The sequence below is a fragment of the Strix aluco genome, chromosome 4, assembly GCF_031877795.1.
Source record: "Strix aluco isolate bStrAlu1 chromosome 4, bStrAlu1.hap1, whole genome shotgun sequence".
NCBI classification, from domain to species: domain Eukaryota; kingdom Metazoa; phylum Chordata; class Aves; order Strigiformes; family Strigidae; genus Strix; species Strix aluco.
In genome coordinates, this window is record NC_133934.1 from 103,645,724 (window position 1) to 103,667,540 (window position 21,817).

General features: G+C 36.1%; 1 protein-coding gene across 15 annotated transcripts in view; it reads right to left on the minus strand.

The window, feature by feature from the left end:
- Positions 1–21,817, minus strand: part of RALGAPA1 (Ral GTPase activating protein catalytic subunit alpha 1) — a 135,797-nt gene that overhangs the window by 30,202 nt on the left and 83,778 nt on the right. For 14 of the 15 annotated variants that reach the window (XM_074824645.1, XM_074824644.1, XM_074824633.1 and 11 more), the window contains 6 exons: positions 15,861–16,725; positions 14,320–14,391; positions 13,290–13,413; positions 11,559–11,714; positions 2,744–2,902; positions 686–813 (listed from right to left, as the gene is read on the minus strand). In XM_074824645.1, coding sequence (XP_074680746.1) covers positions 686–813; positions 2,744–2,902; positions 11,559–11,714; positions 13,290–13,413; positions 14,320–14,391; positions 15,861–16,725 — 1,504 coding nt within the window. Of the gene's footprint in view, positions 1–685; positions 814–2,743; positions 2,903–8,611; positions 8,788–11,558; positions 11,715–13,289; positions 13,414–14,319; positions 14,392–15,860; positions 16,726–21,817 lie in introns of those variants that run through there. The other variant, XM_074824641.1, reaches the window with a different exon arrangement.

Genomic DNA, 21,817 nt, shown 5'->3' on the forward strand with positions numbered 1-21,817 from the left:
TATAACAGAACTCAATCTTAAGAAGGGGAGAAGTATAAGTGACTGACTTACCTTATGTTTTTACATTTCTGGTTGGTAAATCTATTCTTCCAAGAGCAGCTCTTTCAAAAAACTACAATTTCAGTTCCAACAACAAAAAAAAGAGATAGCCTTTTCTGACATCTTTACAAAGACACTAACATCATTTTGACAACAACCTTGTATTCTGAGCTGAATAACAAAATCTGTATGACATAAATGTAACAAATTTCTCATCTTGAAGGCAAGAAGCATTCACATCCTTCTTGGAACTAGAAAACAAAACTAGGTCACATTAATACTGGATGTATACTTAACATGTTTAAGGAAAGAAAGATTATTAACACCATGACATTGCTATTTTAGAAAGTCTACTCACAAAATAATAATTAAAATAATTTTGTTAACAAAAATTTTTATTAACATTAGAAACGGGCAATTTTTCAGCACTGAATCTATTCTTCACCTAATTAAGAAAAGCTGGTCTTCACTGAATACTCTTCTATGTGTTTAAGTTTCCTAAAGGCACCATCATCATAAAAAAAATGAAATTATTTTCCCTATATTAATCCGACAAAAATATAAGATGACAGAAAACATGAAGATCATATCTGTAGAACTGCAAGGGAATGTATATGCCTTGGAAAACACTTGAGTGAAAGGATACAAGTTTTGGTATAATGGGATTAATGATTTCAATGCACGGCTTGCATTTATAGCTGTTGCACGAACCATAATAGGAAGAATTTTTCCATTCACAATAGCACCATCAAAGAGTGGACCAAAAAATGGAACCTGAATAAAAAATTAAGAAATTCAACATAAAGCAAGATCTTAGCTGTAACAATTAGCAATCAACATTAACAATAGAGCACTCAAATATATCTTTTTTTCCCCTCCTCATTGCTAGATAATCAGACCAGTTATTGTGCTCCATGACAGACCTTTTCTCTTGCAGAAATATATAGCCATGTAACTGCTTGATATCCTTGGTAACAGATAACACAGCATTTGAAGAAATTAAGCAACCATTTGAATACTATGTCTCATCAAAGCTTATTTACAACATTTGCTGCCAAAATCCTAGGAACAGTCATGCATATGATGTTTATGAGGTTGAAAGGCTAGATGACAATATTGTAGGTGGTAGTACGCAAAAGGAATAATTACCCAAATTTAAAAATAATATTTATCATGGCTTTAGATATAACATGTCCATAAGGACCAACACAACGTGCAACTGTCACACAATTACTGGTGAACCGACCCTCACCTTCCATTTTATTTTCTTCTCCTATTTGTTCTTCCTTTCTATGGTATCTATACAAATGGACTGTAAGCCCTTTACAGGAGAAATCTGTGGTCAAAGTTTGGCCTCTTTGGACCCTAAGTGTAAAGCCTTATTTGTGAGATCAGTAGAAAACCCTGATGTTTAGTATAGATAGCACCCAAAAGGTTTACAGAACAGATGGATCTTATATTTTGACATTATATTCTTCTCTAATCAATAATGATTTTGTAATTTAAAAAAAAAAATAAAGAAATTAAAACTCTATTAAGTATCTTCATTTCCTGTACATGTGAATAAAGTTCTGAAGCTGCAAGCATAAAGCATGTAAAGAAGAGCAAAGCTTATGCATCAGGTCAGCAAATGGAGCAGAGTGTACACTAAATATTCTTCCTGCTAAGATGAAACCAATGTTGCAAAAGAATTTTAGATCCCTGTATTATTTTTGCCATCAGTCACTTAATGTAGCTTTGAGAATACTGAAATCTGATGGAAGGCACTTCTTTTTTCACACACAAGGACTTCTTGTTGGACTAACAGCAATCCCTGCTCTCAGCAGGTTTCTTTTTCCCTTCTTAACCTGCACACTTCCAATAATACAACTGTTTGTACTTAAAGTAGTAAAAGAAAGAATATACTTATTAATTAAAAAAATAAGTCACCCAGTAACAACAAGACCATGTACTGGGTATCATTTCATGCCTATCATCAGATAGAGGCAGTCATCATAGAGAGGGAATCCGATTTCTGCCATACTTCATTTATTAATATTAGTGCTTCTAGAAAGAATTTTAATATTTAAAGTGCAGAAATTCACGGCAAGTGACATCACACACAGAAACCATGCAGTACAAACACTCATGACTACTTTTACTCAGTCAGTGTTCACTACCCTAAACCACTGTTTTAAGAACAGGGCCAGCACAGACATTTGAGGAACAGTCATCAGAGTGTGTGTTCATATGCCTAACAGCTGAATGGTCTAGCTTTGCCAAATTAATCTCCAAATTCTTGTGTGGAGTCAAGGAGAAAGTAAAAACTAGCTTTGGGAAAAAGAAGGGGGAATACGACATGGATGGAGAAAGCTGAAGCAGGCTATTATTCAACTACCATAGTCAGGTATCAGATTTGAGAAAAAAGTTTGCCAAGTTTATCTTGATATTTAAATGATTATGCAGAATATTCTAGCTTTGTTTTCAGTTTATGATGTTAGCAGATATGCTTGACAGGATCAGGCCTTTGCAATTTCAAGTTACTAATTTTACTATGCATTGTATTCACTGAGCTCTTCCTCTTCCTCCTACCACCACTGCAATTGTCAATGTTAAAGACGCACTGCCTTGTTGGATCAATCTATTATACCAAAAATTCAGATTCTAAACAAAACACAGTTCATATGAAACATATGAAGGAAGCACAAAGGAAAAAACCCCTTACCTCAGGCTTTTTCATGATCTGGATACTGAACATATGGTTTTTCATGGGATAGATAACTATAAGAACATCACCAAATTCAGTTGGAATTATTCCTCTTCTATAATCTCGAGTATGCTCTGACCAGACAATGTGTACTTCATCATTTCCTAAATGTCTTAGCTGGAGAAGCAGGAATAAAAACCCATCAGTTTAAATACATTCTATAGTCATACAGCTATACTAAATGCTCATATTTCAAAAGGAGAAACCCATTAAAAAGAAATACAGAAAAATTAATAAAATAACCAAATTACACTGTAGTTCTCTTACAATTTCAATGACAGTATTAGTTTGTGCTATAGATTTTTACAGATTGGTGCCAAAGTCTAGTTAAATTAACAGATGTCAATATCTGTTTTCTACTGAAAGTTAAAATTTTGTTGATGTTATCTCAAGAATGCAGGATGATTCAATCTGATTTACTAAAATGCTTTCAAGATTGCCATCACTGATAGGCAGGGAATTACTAAATTCTATATGAACTTTTAAAGTATATGAATAAACATCTGTTTAAAAGCTATGTATCCGAGCAGTCTTTACCCTCATCATTCTAGCCAAATTCCAAACTGGCTACTACAAACAAAAAGCTTTTAAAGGAGAATAGCTACTGCATTTTTCATAGCCCCTAGATTAACTAAACTAAATGCTCATTTCCCATGAAACCTGTATACCTTTGTAAAAATAACACCCCACCCGCAAAAAAAGGCTCCTGATTTGGCTCAGAATGCCCAAATGGGTTCCTCAAAATCAATGCTGTATCCTCAGTTGTAATCATATAACCAGATTAAGGAATATCTTGAACACTTTGGAATTATCTGCACTGAAACTCCAAAATGCTCCTTCCGCTAAACATTACCATCTGATAAATAAATGTTAACATCACAGAGAGAGGTTTTAAGTATACTGATCAAATACATTCAGATTATTAAATGTGAGTTTCTTTCCAGTAAGGGCCATTTCTGAAAATTCAAGCTGGAATCTCATGTTTTCCTCCTTGTGCATCACCAATTATAGCTGACAATTGTCTTTACCCAGAGTTTTCAGTTTGTTTGCACAGCTTTAGGTAGGTAGAATTTGTCAACTGCCTTATTGTTATTCAAAGGACAACACTGTGAACTGCTGTTAACAGGTAACATGCAGATACTAATCTGAGCACTTACAAGAAGTTATCGTATATAAAAAGGCAGCAATTTTCTGTACTCATTTTCAGAACATAACTGCACTTTAAATAAAAGCAAAACATAAACACAGTCATCAGAGAAATTTCATTGCAAGTATTCACTTGTTTATATTACAGAATCTCCTGGAATGCTACCTTCATCTTATCTGTAGTCTTATACTGGCTGTCAGCAGCAGACTTTTTTTTTTTTAAAAAAAAAAAAGAAAAAGGAAAAAAAGAAGCTGCTTCTGTTCTTCTCTGCTAGCTTTAAATTGTATCAGACTGAAAAACAGGGTTGTATTGCTATAAGAAAAGGATTTTTTTTCAGTGTTGGACTGGGTAAAGGACAGATGGCATCAATACCCTACACATCTTGTCTGATGCTCAACAAGTCATTTGTTTTGCCTGGACCAGATCATACGTACACCTAATCTACAATGACTGCAGTTCTTTGAAGCGAGCTGTTCTTGACTCTTTTGTGGATGGCTGAATTATTTTGAACAACACTTACTTAGGGATTCTCTTGTGTTAACCATAAATCCACCCCAACAAAAGAACTGGTTATAACAACATTCACTATGCTGAGTTTTATTTGACTAGATTAGAACAAAACCAGGCAGCAACCTGAATGACTGATGTGCAACATGCAAACACCAGCTGCAGAAACCCTGGATGACACTTAACAATGACTAACGCTGTAAAAGACAACTAACCATGGAATTGTTCTGAGGGCCTCTCCTACCTTCCTTGATGAAGTGACAGTCAAACTATATGTCGAAATATGACAATGACAGAAGGGTATGCGGGACTGACAGGCCCGCACTTAGTAGCAAGAGAAAAGCTCAGGGAGGATGAGGCTACCTAATCAAAAAGAAAGCAAGAGGCAAATCAGTTTAGAGATGAATTCTTGGGGAACATGAAAAAACTACATGAACCCAGACTGAGGGATGGCCATCTGATGCACCGACTGAACTCACTGAACTGAGAGCCAAAAAGCAGAACTAGGACTGATGCACCCATCACTGCACTGCACCATTCCTAATTCAGCAATACTGAACTATTTACTACAAGAATTAGCCCTCCTTTACTTACCATCTTTGGACTCAAAGATGACAAACTTATACACTGTTAGAAACAAGGGATGGTGGCAGTGCACATGCCAAATAAATGGCTTTAAAATACAAGACAGAGAGTTTAGATAGTGCAGCTTCTGGAGGGCATCATTGCCTCTGAATTTCATTTATCAAAGGTTGCCCCTGTGTACCTGTTACTGATACCTGCAGTTAATCAGACAGGACATCAGTTCTTGCACTTCTGTGAAAGCTACCCAGACAGAGCATCACTACTGATGCATGCTTCGACATCAGACTGACACAGATTTTGGTGTGATAAAAATGTATTGTGTGGTTATTTCAGGAGGTTGACTACTGAAAAGGGACACATTTTTGGATGCCAAGTGTACTGAAGCCGTTAATGACTTTTCTCTCCAATTTCTAAGTCTGCTTTATACACCCACAGAGGTGTGAGGATACATTCCAGGCTAAAAGCACTAACTTCTTCAGAGGAAAAGGAAAATGAATCAGATTATTCTAAGGAGTTCCAAGTCCTGTCAGGTGTACTTTACCTCACAATTACTACCAAGAACAGTTTGGCAAAGATCTGGTTTGAGTAAAGTGTAGAATGGCATCTCTGTGACATACAACTACCTGAAAGGAAGTTGCATAGAGCTGGGGATGAGTCTCTTTGATGAAGTAACAAGCAATAGGACAAGAGGGAATGGCCTCAAGTTGCACCAGGGAAGGTTTAGACAGGATATTAGGAAGCATTTCTTTACAGAACGGGTTGTCAGGCGTTGGAATGGGCTGCCCAGGGCGGTGGTGGAGTCCCCATCCCTGGAGGTGTTTAAGAGTCAGGTTGACATAGTGCTAAGGGATATGGTGTAGTTGAGAACTGTCAGTGTTAGGTTAATGGTTGGACTGGATGATCTTCAATGTCTTTTCCAACCTAGATGATTCTGTGATACAATGGATTGAGAGTCAAAATCAGATGGTGCAAGTAGGTGGACGATGCTATAAACTGCGAATGGGAATTTTTAACAAGATGTAAACTATGATCAATGCCTTGTTTCCATTATAGGAGGTAGAAGACTGACAAAAATAATAGACAAGTAAACAAGATTGGATCTTTATGTTTGAAGAATAATTAAGTTCTGGATAAGTCATTCTGTTCCTTTTTCAAGAGTAGATCAGAGGCAGCTCTGGCACTAACATAGTGCTCCTTATTGCTTCTTTCAGATGTCCTCACGCTGGTCAGAAAGCAAAGCTTATAAGAAAGCTTGAATGGTGGTATTTTGACTCATCAAAAACACCTGACTCATGGAAGAGATCCAACACCTGAAATTGTCTTGAAAAGCTTTCCAAGGTCTGCTAGGTTTTGCATAAACTTTTTAGAAAGAATTTCAGTTTTCCATCTTCATTTTTCAGTACCCTATTGAAGGACCTTGTAATTGAGCAGTGCTCCATGACAAAGCTCTCCTGCAAGCACAGCAAACATTTGGAGAATCCATCATTCACTGTAATTATTACACCACAGAAGAGCCAGAGTCTGACCTCTTTCGACTTTAATCTGGATTCTTTATGTCTTTGTATTGAATTGGAAGCATCCCAGAATTCAGTGTCCTGCACAAAAGTGGGACAAAGATACTGAGCTACAACCACCACTGCTCACTGAAACCTAAAAGACCAACAGCAACATGGTTTCCCAAGAAAAAGGTGTGGTCCCAATGTTATCTAACAGAATCAGATTTGGTGCACACAGAACATACAGGTGCCAAGACTGAAATCAGTGTCAGTGTTACTCAAAATTCACCACCAGTTGTATAAGCCACTACATCTTCACATTCATTTCCTGACCTCGTCCTCGTAAATTTACAACTTTGTATGTGCATAAATCACAGTAAGCAAAACAAAGTGCAAATCCTTATTAAAGATGTAAGGCACAGCAATAATATAAATAATAAAAATCTCTAAAATAATGTTATATTCAAGTAACCAGTAATACAGTATAGCTGAAACACCTGGAACTATAGGTTATACACCAATATTCTATACTGCATAAATGCAAATCAAACTGTTCTAGAGTGTTTATTATCTAAGCATAAGGCAAGACACAAAATGGAGATGGAAAAATGCAAAGAAACTGTAAAAAGGTGCTAAAGATTAGAAGAATGTCTTTTTTAGCAGCATTCTTCAAGAATGAAAGCGTCAAGGCCAGAGAAGGGAAGGTTCAGCAATCAAAACAGTTTAGGATATAGTCAATAAATTTTAACTGTGTGTATGGAAAGGCTATGTTAGAAGCAATGTTACGTAGAAAAAAAGAACAGTCTTAAGCACAGACTGAATGCAAGAATGCAGAAAGTGGACCAAATTAAAGATGATTTCAGGCTATGGGCACAAGTGACAGGCACAATGGTCATGTTATCCGTGGTGATCCTGAAAGGTGGCAATGAGAAAGAGATTAAGAGCTCTGTTTTAGCTATTTTAAACTGGAGCTGTCGGGAAGACAGCCCTGAGGAGATGTCAGACACAAACAGATTTTTTTTAGGTTTGCTTTGAAACTCTACTCCATTAAAACAAATATATAAAAATGACCGACTGTTAGGTTACCTGAAATTTCAAATTTAACTCAAAATACTTTAAAATATTCTTACTCTATAGCCATCATCATGTGTCAGCTCTCCTAATACATTTATGTTAACTGAATACAAAAGAAACGTGAAATAAATATAACCAGGAGGGATGATCAAATCTAATTTTGATACATTAGTGTCATATGCTGTACATGTTACAATAGCAGCCAGACTTAATACTAAGCTGCAGGCTATACTGAAATTTCCAAATGGCAGATTGTTCTAAGTGATACCAAGTATAATTGAAGTAATAAACGATAGTAAAAGCAAAGCACACTGTCAGGAAGAATTTAAGTATTTACTTTTTAAAATTAAATGAGTTAGCTTTGGAAAGGCAAGACAAGTGAAATAATGCAGGGCTCAATTTACAGAAAATTCCTTTTATTTATCTGTTGCATTAACCCTTGAACTCTTGCCAAAATTACTGTAATTTCTAATACCCACTTACCTAAAGGAGGGACAAAAAAGGCTATTATATTTTCTTATGATACAACAGTTAGCCCCAACTTTTTTCTTCTTCAAAAAGGAAAGTGTTCATTACAAAAAGAACAGAAGGAGCAGAAACGTCTGAAGTAATGGCTTAATGCAGCTACTTTTGCCCATTAAATGTAAGCAGCAATGCTCTCTGCAGCATATCTACCCTCTAGTTGAATTTTTCACAAAACTTTGTTTCAACAACTATGGTGTGTGCGGTGTGGTTTTTTTTAAAGCAGCATGTGTATTTATTTGTAACTCAAAAAAAATATTGTACTAGTAATTTACATCTATAAACCTTCAAGTTCCCAATACATGTTAATACCATAATAAAAAAGCTAACTATAAATACTGGGAGCTATAAACCTTTTACGTGGTTAGGAAGATGTCACACATAACCTAGAGTCATGTAATACACCCAAAGTCCAAGAAGAATTAGTATTCTAATCATTAACAATATTACTACTTTTATTTACATATCTTGTGTATAATACTCTCACCTACAACGACTTCACTCCTTTATAAGGCTAAGGAAGGAGGAGCTAGACAGGAGATAAACTGTAGAGGCACATACAGGAGCTTTCTCACTCTGTGAACTGAGAATCTTCACAGTTTCATTTAATTGTGATATTTTCTTTGCAAGTTTTTTCTTGTAAGGGTAGTATAAATACTTGTTACTCTAACCTTTAAGAAAACCAAAAATGGATTGCATTATCAGCATTAAATCTTTAATTTACTATTTGCAAATTAAATACCTATTCTAGATATGCATTTCAATGTTAAGTTCTTTTACACATTCAGAAGATTTTCATCTGTTCTCCCTGAATTCATGTCTTTTCTTGTTCTTGTTCATGTCTTCAGAAACAAATGCTTCAGAGGTATCCAAGACAGTTAAAAGTTTTATTTACTACTCTGTAAGACTGATGGAAAATAAGTTTAAAATTGGCTTAGCCTCTGAAACAGCAGAATCTTGATTTTGCAGTGACTCGACTGGCAGGAAGAAGTTTTGTTTTAATTTAATTTAATTTCCATTTATAAGATGAACCTATCATGCACCTCTAGGCACATTTACAATATAAAAACCAGCAGCAGTTCTAAGACAACTGCTGCAAGTTTGCTTGTTTTTCTCCCATTGAATGAAATAGACAAAGAAAGCACATGAAAGACCTGTTGAGAAGCTCAAAACTCAAGTTTCTCTGGAGGTCATGAACAGTGCATGCACTCAGAACAACTACAATTGTTAGCAGACACATAGCTCTCAAATGATTCTGAGGTCCCCTATAGTGTGTGAGCTGGACAGCATCTCATAAAACTCATTCATTTTGCTGATGTGTTCAGTCTAAGCAGTGTGAGTAGTTACAGAACTAGTAAAAGAATGAAGCCTGTTTGCCTACTCATGTCTCCTCATATCACTTCCTCGCCTCTCCCAAGACACAAACTTCAGCTGATGCTTTTCTCAAGTTTGGAATGACTTTCAGAGCATCTCTCTCTGGTGCTGGTTCCTTGGTGTTTAATGCTTCTTCTCATGCGGTCTTTACCTGCTGAGTAGGAGAACTACCTCACTCTATCTCTTTACTTAGCCTATCTTCATTAAACATATGTGAAAATAACAGCTTTGAAAAATGCTTCTATTCAAATCAATTGAAATGGGCCAAAAGATGTTAGGGAAGGGAGGAGGCAGGCTCACAAGCCTCCATTCATGGGGAAACTTGCTTAAAAAGAAGAACAAAAACCACACACCAAGGAAGAACAGGAAAGAAAGTCACACAGATATAAAGTAGCTTGATTAAACAGTCCATCAGTAGCTGTGCTACAAATCTAATCCAAATGTTTTGATACACTCTACATATCTATGCAGACCTCAAATATTCCGAATGAGTGAATTCACACTGATGAGTGAAATTGTGGGTAAAGGAGGAGAGAAATAGGCCTGGGGCAAGCTGGAGTTGCTAGAAAGTCCAGCTGACACCATTTTCCCAAGCTAAATCACAGGAGGCCTGGACCAGCACTGAACCTTGCCTGGCAGGAACAGCTTATGTAGATTCAAGGTGCTCCTGGAAACAGACATGTGTGTTCTGATGAAGTCCACAGCATTTCCAAATTATTTATTATGAACTAATTTTCACTGTGACCCATCTTCCCCCTTGTCAACACTTTTTAATGCTCTAATTCAAAAAGATTATAAACAAACATTGTAAGGATAATTACAATCTTTTATAAACCCAAGTTTCTGTTTAAGAAACACAGAAGCCAGTCAACTTAGAAAAAGATATATATACACTGTTCTATACTAGAACAATAGCAACAATCTTATTTTAAAGTTAGTTATTTTGCTATTAAACCACTTTTATAAATCATTTAACAAGTGTTAATATTATAAATCATTTAACAGTAATAAGTATTACTGTGGCTCTACTTCGGGAAATAAAGAACAGAAAGGAACCAGCACTGTAGGCATACAAGGAAAAACATTTTTTAATTTAAAAAAAACCCCACCAAACAAATCAACCTAAGATGCGACAGTGAGAAGTTAGAACTCATAGTCAGTCTATACTAATAACAATAATATTTTTTTCTTGAAGTTGAACACAAAGAACAAAAAAGTCATTAATAATTGAAGCTTGCCAGAGGCATGGCTATTTCTCTCTTTACTAACTGTCTACTGTCTAATTTAATTACAAGTATTAAACTCTATGCCGAGGTCAACCAGCTTCAGTTCCTCCAATATTACACTTCAACCAGTGCTCATTAACGTGTCCACTGAATGGATTAGCACATCTGAAGATGTATGTGCATAGGACAGGGGACAGTCTAATGGTAGCCAATGATTCATTTATAATAGGACACACGTTCAAGACTGTAACTTACTATCACTAATGCGGAATTTATTAAATTCTAAAGAAAAAATACCAGTACAGCAAACCATTTTTTCCTTAACGTGGCTAAGAGATCGTAACACTGGTGAGCATCTGTGTCTGCTCCAAGGCAAAACACCTTATATACAATAAACATTGTCGAATTCTTTATTTTTAACTTTTATTAAAGGATAAATTATGTTAATAGCCAGCACGTGACTCTTAGGTGAGTAAAAACTCATCTTGAAAAGTACTCACTGCGTATTTATTAATTGATGTTTGAAATCTCAAAGTACTAAAACATCATTCAGTTGTAATGCTTTTTCTTCTACATAAACCATTACCTCCCTGCATTTTTCACCACTATACATGTGATCCTGTCAGCAGTTGCAGTGATGGCAAAAATCAACAGCATGGTAAAATTAGAAATTGGTAGAGAATAATTTATATGGCTTAACCTACCTCAGTAAAATACCAACTATCAGCAGGTAAAGGTGTTACGATATTTTATGGTTCTTTAGAAAAAGTTACTTGATTTTCTTTGACTCTCTTTTTTCTGGGTTATTATCAAAAGTAAATCTATTATGCAGAAACACTTACCTTTTTTGTTAAAGAGTCATCTGAATCAGAAGGCATTCTTGTTGACACATGGAACATTACTTCTACTGTTGAGGTAGCAAAATATGGAGTGGTCAGTCCAGTGCTTTTGTTTTTTTGCAGTCCTCCCATAAAGCCACAATGGTTTGTGAGATTTACCTAGAAGTAATGCCCAGGAAGCATTAGGAGGGAAAAAAAAAAAAAAATCAAGTGATAAATACATTCTTTACACTTTGAAATGGACTTTCAACTGAATTTTTAAAAGTGAAGGCCATTGTCACAATAGTACAGTTATGCTTTTCTAAGAGCTCAGACTTGCTGGCTAGGCTGAAAATCAACTGCAGTGCAGTGCCATTCTATATTCCACGGTCACCACAGATGCTGCCAGGAATACAAGGTCAGAGAAAAGGAAAGGTTGTGTAAATGAATATTTACTACACTATTTCCTGATCAGTTGACTGAAGTCACTTATACGTGCTTTTTGAATTTTTAAAAACTCTGTGATACTACATCAGCCTTGACCTGAGCTCTGAAGAAACCCTGCGTGAGTGCCAGACAATTTTAAACTGTCTTGATACATTCCATATATCTTCTTGAGAAATTTTCATTCTGTGAATATGAAAAAAATCACAGGAAACTAACTGATAATTCGTAAATAAGTTTCTAAGTCTTAGAAACAGTTTGGCACTGAAATAAATAAGCATGTTTAGTGTGCTATTTTACTCTTAGAACAGTGCCGAAAGAAAGCTGTATCTCAGATGTGAATACATTTAACGTCTGCCCACATGGGATATATTTGCTTTTCTGTTAATAAAGGATCCAGGCTAAGAGAATTAACCCACTAAAGAAGGATATTTGAAGACACTAATGTGATGATTTTTTTTTTCTCCTGAAGAACCAGGAATGTGGGAAATAAACATCTATGTTTGTGTCAGTAGACTTCTAGCAGTTTTCCTCTGTTCCTATGGAAAAGTCAGAGTCATTATCCACACTGCTAATCTAGTAATGCTCTCATATACCTAAGGAGTAAGAAAAAGAACAAAAGATGGACACTCATATGGACACTCCTGATGAACACAAATCACAAGAACAGAAAACCTGCAGTTTCCTCTGCAGCCAGCCAGGAGCAGGAGTAACTCCTGTACTTCTGTGGGCCAGTGACGAGTTGAACTTTACAATGGAAGTTAATCCTGTGTGGTCAGAAAGAAAGGATGCAAAAAAGGAAATCCTCATAACAGTATCTAACTAGCGACTAAAGAGCTGCAGGTACATACAGATGATGGGGTTCATCACAGTGTTTCTGACTGCTGGAAGAGACATGGGGAGGAATGTATGAAGAGATACATGCCTGCAGTGGAAGGCAGGAAGAAGGGAGCATGAGAGAAGCTGCACATTTTTATTTTTTGGATTCCCAACTTTGAGCACATCTCAAATTTCAATGGACTTAACACTTTACAGACCTACATGGAAATCAAGATGCCTCCTAATCAGTCCATGAAAGCCAAGTACAGGATTGCACATTAAAGAATCATCTCTGCCTGCACAAACCTTAAATTGAAAGAGCTTAAAATTAAATAGCTAGTATTGCTAATGAAATTAAAACCAGAATTCTTCTCTACATCCTACTTGCAAAGCAGTGTATTTCAGTACTTGTAATGCTACAGAGCCATATCTGAAGCAATCTGCAATTTTTCTCTGTAAACAAACTTAGGATAAAAACATTTTAATAAATACCTCCCAGCCAAGACCAGCTACAAAATCCTCATAGGCTTGACTTCCCCCAGTATTTGTAAGAATGGAGTGTTTATCTTCTTGTCCCTCAGCAACATAAAACACTGCAATCTTGTGTGTCTCTCGGCTGTAAAACAGAAAATGGTCATTGCATGACAGTGCCTTTACTAATATGAAACCAAAATATGCAAACAGTACACACAGAGCATGGCTTTTAAAACACCAAAAAGATAGTGGAAGTACAACTATATAGCTTCTTTTTGAATACCTTCTATATTTCCATATTCATGTTCTGTCTTTTCTAGTCTGGTCTTCTCTAGAGCCTAAAGCTTTGCTATACGTGAACAGCATTTACCCATTCCATCACTTCTAAGATGTAGGATAGTGCTGGCAGTACCAATTGCTGGGCTTCTGAAATGAGCAAAACCAGTAACACATTTATCGACACTGCACTGCCCATTAACAACAGTGCCTTGTGAATGCTGTAGCAAATGCAGCTTATGCAACTGAATGAAGAATCTTTAAGTACAATATCTTCCGTTCACACCTTGCTGTTAGACACTGGAGCAACTGAAGGTGGTTTCTCACACTTCTAAAACCTCCACTGGGTTTTATTTCAACTTCTACAAAACAAATCAAAGTTTTTAATTCTGTGCTACAACTCCAACTAGAATTCCATGTCTTCAAATACTAACATCACTGGAAAACAACTAAACAATTAGTTGAGGCTTAAAATGTGAAGACTTTGATATATCAAAGTTTTAAAACTATTCCATGTAATGCATACAAATGTTCATAATTTTAAGTTATTTTGAAGTTTGTTCTATCTCATGATGTTCTACTTGTAGAGTTTCACTTTACAAATAACACCAATGTAGCTTCAATATAACACCAATAACTACACTATAGTGCAAAATATATGAATAATTTACAAAAGTATTTTAAAAATGAGTTCAACTCTCATATCCAAGCAATTAGAGCCATTTAAGTACAAGTACACTTAAATAAGTAGGTGGCCATTAAAAGAATTTACCATTGTCTTGAGTCCAAATTTCTGAGTTCTCGAAGTAACTTCTCATTTTTCTTCAGGAGATGAAAGCTCCTTCTAAATAGAGAAATTTGTAACTCTTTTATCACCTGCTCACTGATGGATACAGAACAGTACAAGAAGGGTACAAGAACATCTCCAGGTCCATTCAAGAACAGTCAACAAATGCTTCTGCCTTTTCAATAGTTCTTTCTTATCTAAAACATTAATATATTTTTAAAAAAATATACAAGTAATTTTTTTTACTCCAGGAAATCTTCTATATCCACTATAGCCCTGAGTACAACCTTTGCTTCTTTCTACTTTCTTCTGTCAACCTATTGGATCCATCTGCGATCAATCTCTTCTCTACAGAAGAACAGACAGAACTCCCTTTGACACATATATAAGCTGCACACTTTACTAGACCATAATATATATATGCTTAGTGACAAAAGACACTCCCATAATCTACTGTCCTAAGGAGTTATTGCATTAAACACAGAGCTTTTGCTATTCTGAATTGCAGAAGAGAGCAGAACATAGCTCACTAGTCACTCAGCCAGCTGTAACAATTTAAAGAAAAAACAAAACAAATGTTAGAGCAAGAAAGGCACTTTTCATTTCTTTTAAACTGTGCTGAAGATATTTCCCACAAAACACAGTGGAATGAGTTTAAGAGCAGTACTTTTCAAAACCAGACTGCCTTGAGGAATTAAAGACCCAAATAAGAAGGGTTACAACACCAAAATTTTGTCTGATTCCAGTGATATCTCAGTGACATAGATTATTTTTGCTTTACAGAATATACATTTCCCTTCATAGTAAGAAAATATTTTAATGCCTTTAATATGGAACTTGGCAGCTTATGGAAAAGATTTCAGAAAGACCCTTAAATTCTAGGATGCTAATATTTGTACGTACCTACATGTATACGCATACACCTATCTACACCCACACGAAAACAATAATGTAAACAGAGACATTACTTTTGTAAATAATAATAATAAATAATAAATAAATAGTAGGGGACGCATCTTTCTCGTTAGCTAACACAGATGCAATGCAAGCATGCTCTTAGCAGGTAAAGCAGCAGGATACTGTCCAGCAATACAATGGCTGAGAATATGACACTTTCAGAGACTCATTCTGGCATAAGAAAGGTAATGATTTTTGCAGGAACATATATGGCAAGCAAAGAAAGCAAAAAAGATGCCTTCTTTACCCATGGTAGTACCCCTCAGTACAGTTGGTGAAGGGATAGAAAAGATATCACTCCTTCAATTCACCTTCCAACACTGTTCTAAGGAAAGAATATAAATAGCAATAAGAGCAACAGGTTCGTCCTTTCTGTCTCTCTAAATGACAGGTTGAAATGCAGAACAAAACTGCCATTTTCCCCTTAGTTGCACATCCCCTCTCCTCTTTTGTTGGTTGGCCTGGAGTATTTTTGGCTTAACCCACTCTATGATCAGCTATTATTACACAGTAAGAATAGCACAATTCCTTAAAAGAAAGTTCTTAAACTATGAGTCTTTTCTTTTTACCTTTTATCCCAAGAATTCATTCCCAGTATACTGAGAAGCAATCTGCAGTAGTAAAACGCTGACTGAGGCTTTTGTGAGGTTGGCTCATCCTGCTCCATAGCCCTCATATTTAAATCATTGAAATGCTTTTCAACAAACTCCCTCTCTTCTGTGTGCTGTTTCAGAATTGCATTGATGACATCATTCTCCTGCTTCTCTGAGATGCAGACTGGTTGAGGAGCAGGAATGTTGAGTGAGACACCAGTTCTCTGTAAGCATTCAGGGCTTGTAACACCTAAATACTGCAGGAGCTCATCAAGGGCATCTTCTTCATCCCTGATTGTATCCCATGTTGGTACAGTGTCTCTAAATTTCCTTTTTACTTGGAGTGTAATTCCATCCCTTCCAGATACATCCTCCACATGCTCAAAAGACGAAAGAGCATCTTCTGGTTTATCTTGTTGAGATAATGAAAGTGCAAAAGAAGTTTGTTGTGAAGATCCACATAAAGATGATGGTCCGTATAAAATGGCTGAATCCCATGAGTATTTGCCAGATAGATCACGCACTATAATTCTAACATTTGAATTAGCAGATGCAAGTCCAGCAGACAGTCCTCCCCCAGGCATATTGTCTTCTGCTTGGATTTGTATGCAAGACACCAGGGAAGTATTGTTTAACACAAAGAATTGAAGGTTTGGATTCTCAAAAAGTTCAGGAGAAAGTTCAGGACTTTCACTATATGGATTGTCATTGTTTTCACACACTTGACTGGTTAGCATAGCAGGACCTCCACTCATAGGATAGTGGCCTAAGTGGTTGACTAGATGTGTTATCACAGTACGAGCAGCAACAGAAATTAATCCTTGTTGCATGTGAGTTTTCACTGTGAGAGAAAGAACACAGGTTTTAAAAGAAAAGTTCAGAAAACAACACTGAGATTTATGCATTTCTTTTGGTCTCCACTTTTAAACAGAGTATAAGCACTGCAAGGTCAGGATACATTCAACTCAGTAATGGAAAATATGTATTTTGATGAACACTGTTCTCATATACAAGTAGCATGAAAAATCATAAGCTAGTTAAAGAATTATCTTCATTGTTTTACAGCCCACCATATCTCCTTTACCACAGCTTTGCAATCAGCATGGTCCTTCTAAAACACATAATTTCTTAATCTAGTGAAAATAAATCTTAAATTCCTGATGAAGTAGAGATCATAATTGTGTTGTAAGAAGTCCATTTCCAACTGCAATGGATTTTTGTATTTATACACGTCATTACATTGTGAAAAACAAAGGAACATAGACGCACAAAACCTCTAATCCATCTTAATTTCCCCAGGGAGCATATAGCTGTAGGTTAGGTTGAGAATAATACTGGATGATTTTAAAGCACCAAATCAAAGACTGGGCTATTTATACTGAACAAAATCTAACAGTAGCAAAATTTACAAAGAACAAATCTCATGCCCCAACTGCATTTTAAGAAGTTTCAGGCTGGAAAAACTTGGAGGGAGAAAGAGAAGTTAACTGTGCCTATCTTACATGAAATTCATCTTGTGAGATGCACTGGTATTTCAAGATGGTTTTGCCACCTCCTTCTTTGTTGCACACCTTCCACTTGCATGCAATGTTATCTAAATTCACAAAAGGAATTTCTTAATGTTTATACCACACCCTGCTCACCCAGTACTTTATTGTTATTGGATTCTTCTATCAAACCCACTCTACATTATCCATGAAGTACAGAGCTAGTCAAAGCAACTCTGTCAGGCAGACAACCCTCAACTGGCTCAGGGTATCCGCTGAAGAATCCATACACAGAAGTATTACACTATAGAAGATCACAGGCAGAAAACAGGATCAATATGGCAAAGCACATATTTCTGCAGCCTCTCTGTCTTGTAACAGGACCTGGATGCCCTGAATTTGGAGTTTACAAGGGGAAGATAAACCAAGACTGTACTCATCAGGATTACACCATATATTTTAACCTATATTAAACACTGAAAACTGCTGCAAACACTTCTCACCTTCTTTCTCACCAAAAATCCGTATTACTTTCTCATTCAGTATTTACTGAGAAAATGTAACCTCTCGGACATGTAAGTATGCTATAATTAACTCATTTCCCTTTATATTGTGTATTTATACACAATAAAAACTAATGTTTAATAAACAAATTTCTCTTTGCAGTTGAAGGTGTCTTAATTAGTTTAAGTGGAAAAATAAAAGCAAATCTCTAACGTATACTGACTGTCATGATAGATCTTTAGTTTCTGAAGCACTGGATGCATTCTGCAACTGCAAAAATCAACAATTAGTATATATGTGCCTTTTTTTTCTCCACAAGGTTTGGGTAAAGCATCTAAGAAACATTTGGGATTCTAGCTCTTCCCTACATTTATGGAGCGCTAGATCTGAACTGCAAAAGGGAAACATTTCATCCAGTTAATTGTTGGCAAAACAATTTAATTTTTACAGTGTTCTGAAACTCAGATAAACTCAAATATTTTAATGAATTAAGGCCTTGAAAACTAATATAAACAAATTAGATATTATATTTTTATTATCTATAACCTTCTTGAGCTAAAATTTACAAACACAAGAACATTCAGTGAAGCTGAATTAAATGCCCAGACACTGACAGCATACAAGGAAATTAAGTTATAGTGCCATCTGCTGAAATATAAGACGGAACCGTAAGCAAGTTTATACAAGACGAAGAGAAAATAAGTTGGATGCTGATCAGTGCAGTAGTAACCAGCACCTGGACAATGCAGAGGCTGGCTCATTTCTGTCAGAATATTTATGCCAAGTGTTCAGTACTTGGCACTGCACAGGTAAATAAGGTAATATTCTCAGGTTCCTAGAAGCAAAAATGTGTGAGCTTCCCAGCTACCTGAAGCCTCACACTGCATAGGTTAAATGCCTTCAGTTAAGTTCTGCTGAAAAACATGAAGAAATGAGAGGGACCTGAAAGCATGTAAGTTATTACTATTACTGTTTTGTGATCTGACGATCTCAAACCTGACCATGGCTGTATTGTGCCTGTGCATTAATTTACTCCCTTAGGAGCTTAAGGGACATATGGAAAAGAAAGGTGATACAGTGAAACAAAGAGTGGAACATCGAATTTAAATTTGGAAAGTCCATTCCAAGTCCTACCACAGTCTTTCTCTGAAAATTTTGCTCTTGAATTAAAATAAAAAATTAAAGAATTGGCATATAGATCTGCCATCGTCTCTTTTATAACATGAGAACAGAGTTTTCTCTTAGAATACAGTATTGTTGATCTAAAAATGAGACAGAAAACTCAAATCAGAAGTATTAAGAGAAGCATAGTGAAAAGTAAGCTGTAAGATGTAACCTGTTATGTTGAAATGAAATAAAGCAACCTTGAAACATTTTTGTCACACAGCAAATCAGTTTTTGGTGATGGTTTCCCTTTGCAAAAAAAAAAAAAAAATCCAAACCCAGTAATGCTTTTTGAAATATAAGAATTTTAAATTAAATTTGCAGCTTATAATGTGTTCCTAGAAGCACATCTCCTCAATCAGGAACAACTGGACATTCAATATGTTAGAATTCTTAAAATGAGTATCTAAACCATGCTCTTTGTTTCTGGAGGGTAGATCAAAATATGCAGTAACACAAGCCATCACAGCTTTACCACAAATTCTACAAACCAAGTCACATCATTACACATTAAAGCAGTCTAGCTGGCTGCTTTGCCAACTTGTCTTCCTCAGTGAACACATCTCTGCTCTCTTTACAATGGCACAGTCTTTTGCTTGAGCAATGTAATTCATATGTGCACATGATCACTTGGTAATTTACCAGAAACATGTTATATTGCTTATTTTTCTCAGTCCCTGAAATCACCTCTTTTGTGGAAAGGCTGAAGGTCCATCACCACTAATTTGTATCAGTGGCATGAATGGAGGATTCCTGAATTTCCTTAAGATGTGTTGTTAACTCTTTATAATTCAACTTTGGCTGAAAAGCATCTAGACAACTACAGTTATGTAGTAGAAGGAAAAAGTAATGACTGAGGGTAAAATTTAACTCTCCTCACCCTTTTAGCTATCTAAAGAACGATGCACCTGTACAGACTGATTCATCTCAGTTAGAAGTCCACATTGGAGAAATGGGATGAATCAGTCTCTGGAAACAATTCTCTTTCTCCATTATATTTAGAGGCAGCCTAAGAGAGTTCAGTTTAGCTTAGCTACCTGCATTTTACATCAGCTTAAGGAAGTCTCACTCCTTTCTAATTTTAAACTTCAGGTATAGAGACATGTGGTTACAGAGAATCCATCTCTAGAGCATCTCTCACAAAACACAAACTGTGCTAATCGGGATGTACCATGTATAAAGTGTTTTTTAAAAAGTGTATTTTTTGTCTCCTTTCAGTAAAAAGGCAAACAGCAAAGTCTTAAAAGTACTTTACATTTCTATTTTTTAAATAAAAGACTAAACATCAGATGGGAGAAACTTTTTCTTCAGAAATTGAAACATATTAGGAAAAATGATTGATCTATGCAGAAGAGTTTAAAATACATTTGGAGAAATATGCCAAATGGGGGAAAATCCATGAAATCAATAATTGATAGACCCCTGTATCTATGAAATATAACTACTACCTTCCAATCACAACTACCTCTAACAGATCTGTGATCTATGAAGAACAGGTTTCAAAATGTTTTTGCCTATAATTGCTAAAAAAATCCCATTAAATATTAATTCCTTATGACTAGACTCTATTCAATAGTCTGATTTTGCTATTTATTAACATTAGATGTATAGCACTTTTTGTTTAATGCTACATATTTTCATGTAACCAGCTTCCCTGTCAATACAAGGGTCACAAACGCTCAATTTTACTTTTTACTAAGTGCTTGCATCATTTAACACAAACAACAAAGAAGTTCTGAAGGAGAGGTTCCATTTTAATTCTCGCTCATAAATGTTTATGGTCCTGTAATGACAAGCAAAAGATCAGAAGCAGGTAAGCAGATCATAGCACAATGCAGCCCAAGTTAGCTTTTGCACATCTAAACTGTACAGCAAATGACTATAATGCTATACTGCCCTTGGGGAAAGCATACCTCTGTCAGGGTATGCTGAATCCAGGCTAGTTAGGTGCAGTTAATTAGCACAGGAAACACTTGTATGCCTGTACTGTAGGTGGAGGAAGCTGTTGATACTAGCTAGAGGAACAGTTCATCAGCCTTCCATGTAGAGAAGCCCTGTGATTCCTTAGATACATGAAAGCATCACAGACTTGCTGCCTGCAAGTTCTGATGATGCAAGAAAAGCTTCCTACTAATGTCTTTATTGTCAGCTGCTAGAAGTTCATTCTGGTTTAAACATAACACTCTAATGTACTTAACACTTAATTTCAAAATTATTCTTTGTGTATCTTAATAACTGCAATCTACCACTTTACTGGAAACCCACAGAAAGGAGGACAATGACAATTTCACAGATAATCCTAGGTATAACAGATTCCTTGGGAGAGATGGCACTTGGAAGGTTACTGAAACAGAGAGGGGAACAGCTCTTTTCTCTCCCTGCATCACCTGTTTCCAGAGGATTTAACAGATCTTTGCCCTGCCATTTACTGCAGGGCTTAATTCCAGCCTCTCACTAGATCCCGTCCCTGCTACACACCTGTATCACTGAAAGTCCCATATCTTCATAGTCTCATACCACATCATACTGGGGCTAAGTGTCCATAAAAATTGTGATGGATCTGACCTTGAACAATGGGAGGTATTACAGGGTATGTCAGTCACATCATTAAACTGATCAAAAGCACCCTGTTGTAAGAATTCTGGCATTTCAGTACTTTGAGCTTTGCTTGTGACCTAACGAAAGAGTCTAGTAATCCCCACTCTGTCTTTGTAGAACTTCCCTGATTACCCTACAACTGCCATCCTGTCCATTTCCACTCCTTCAAAAAAGATATCA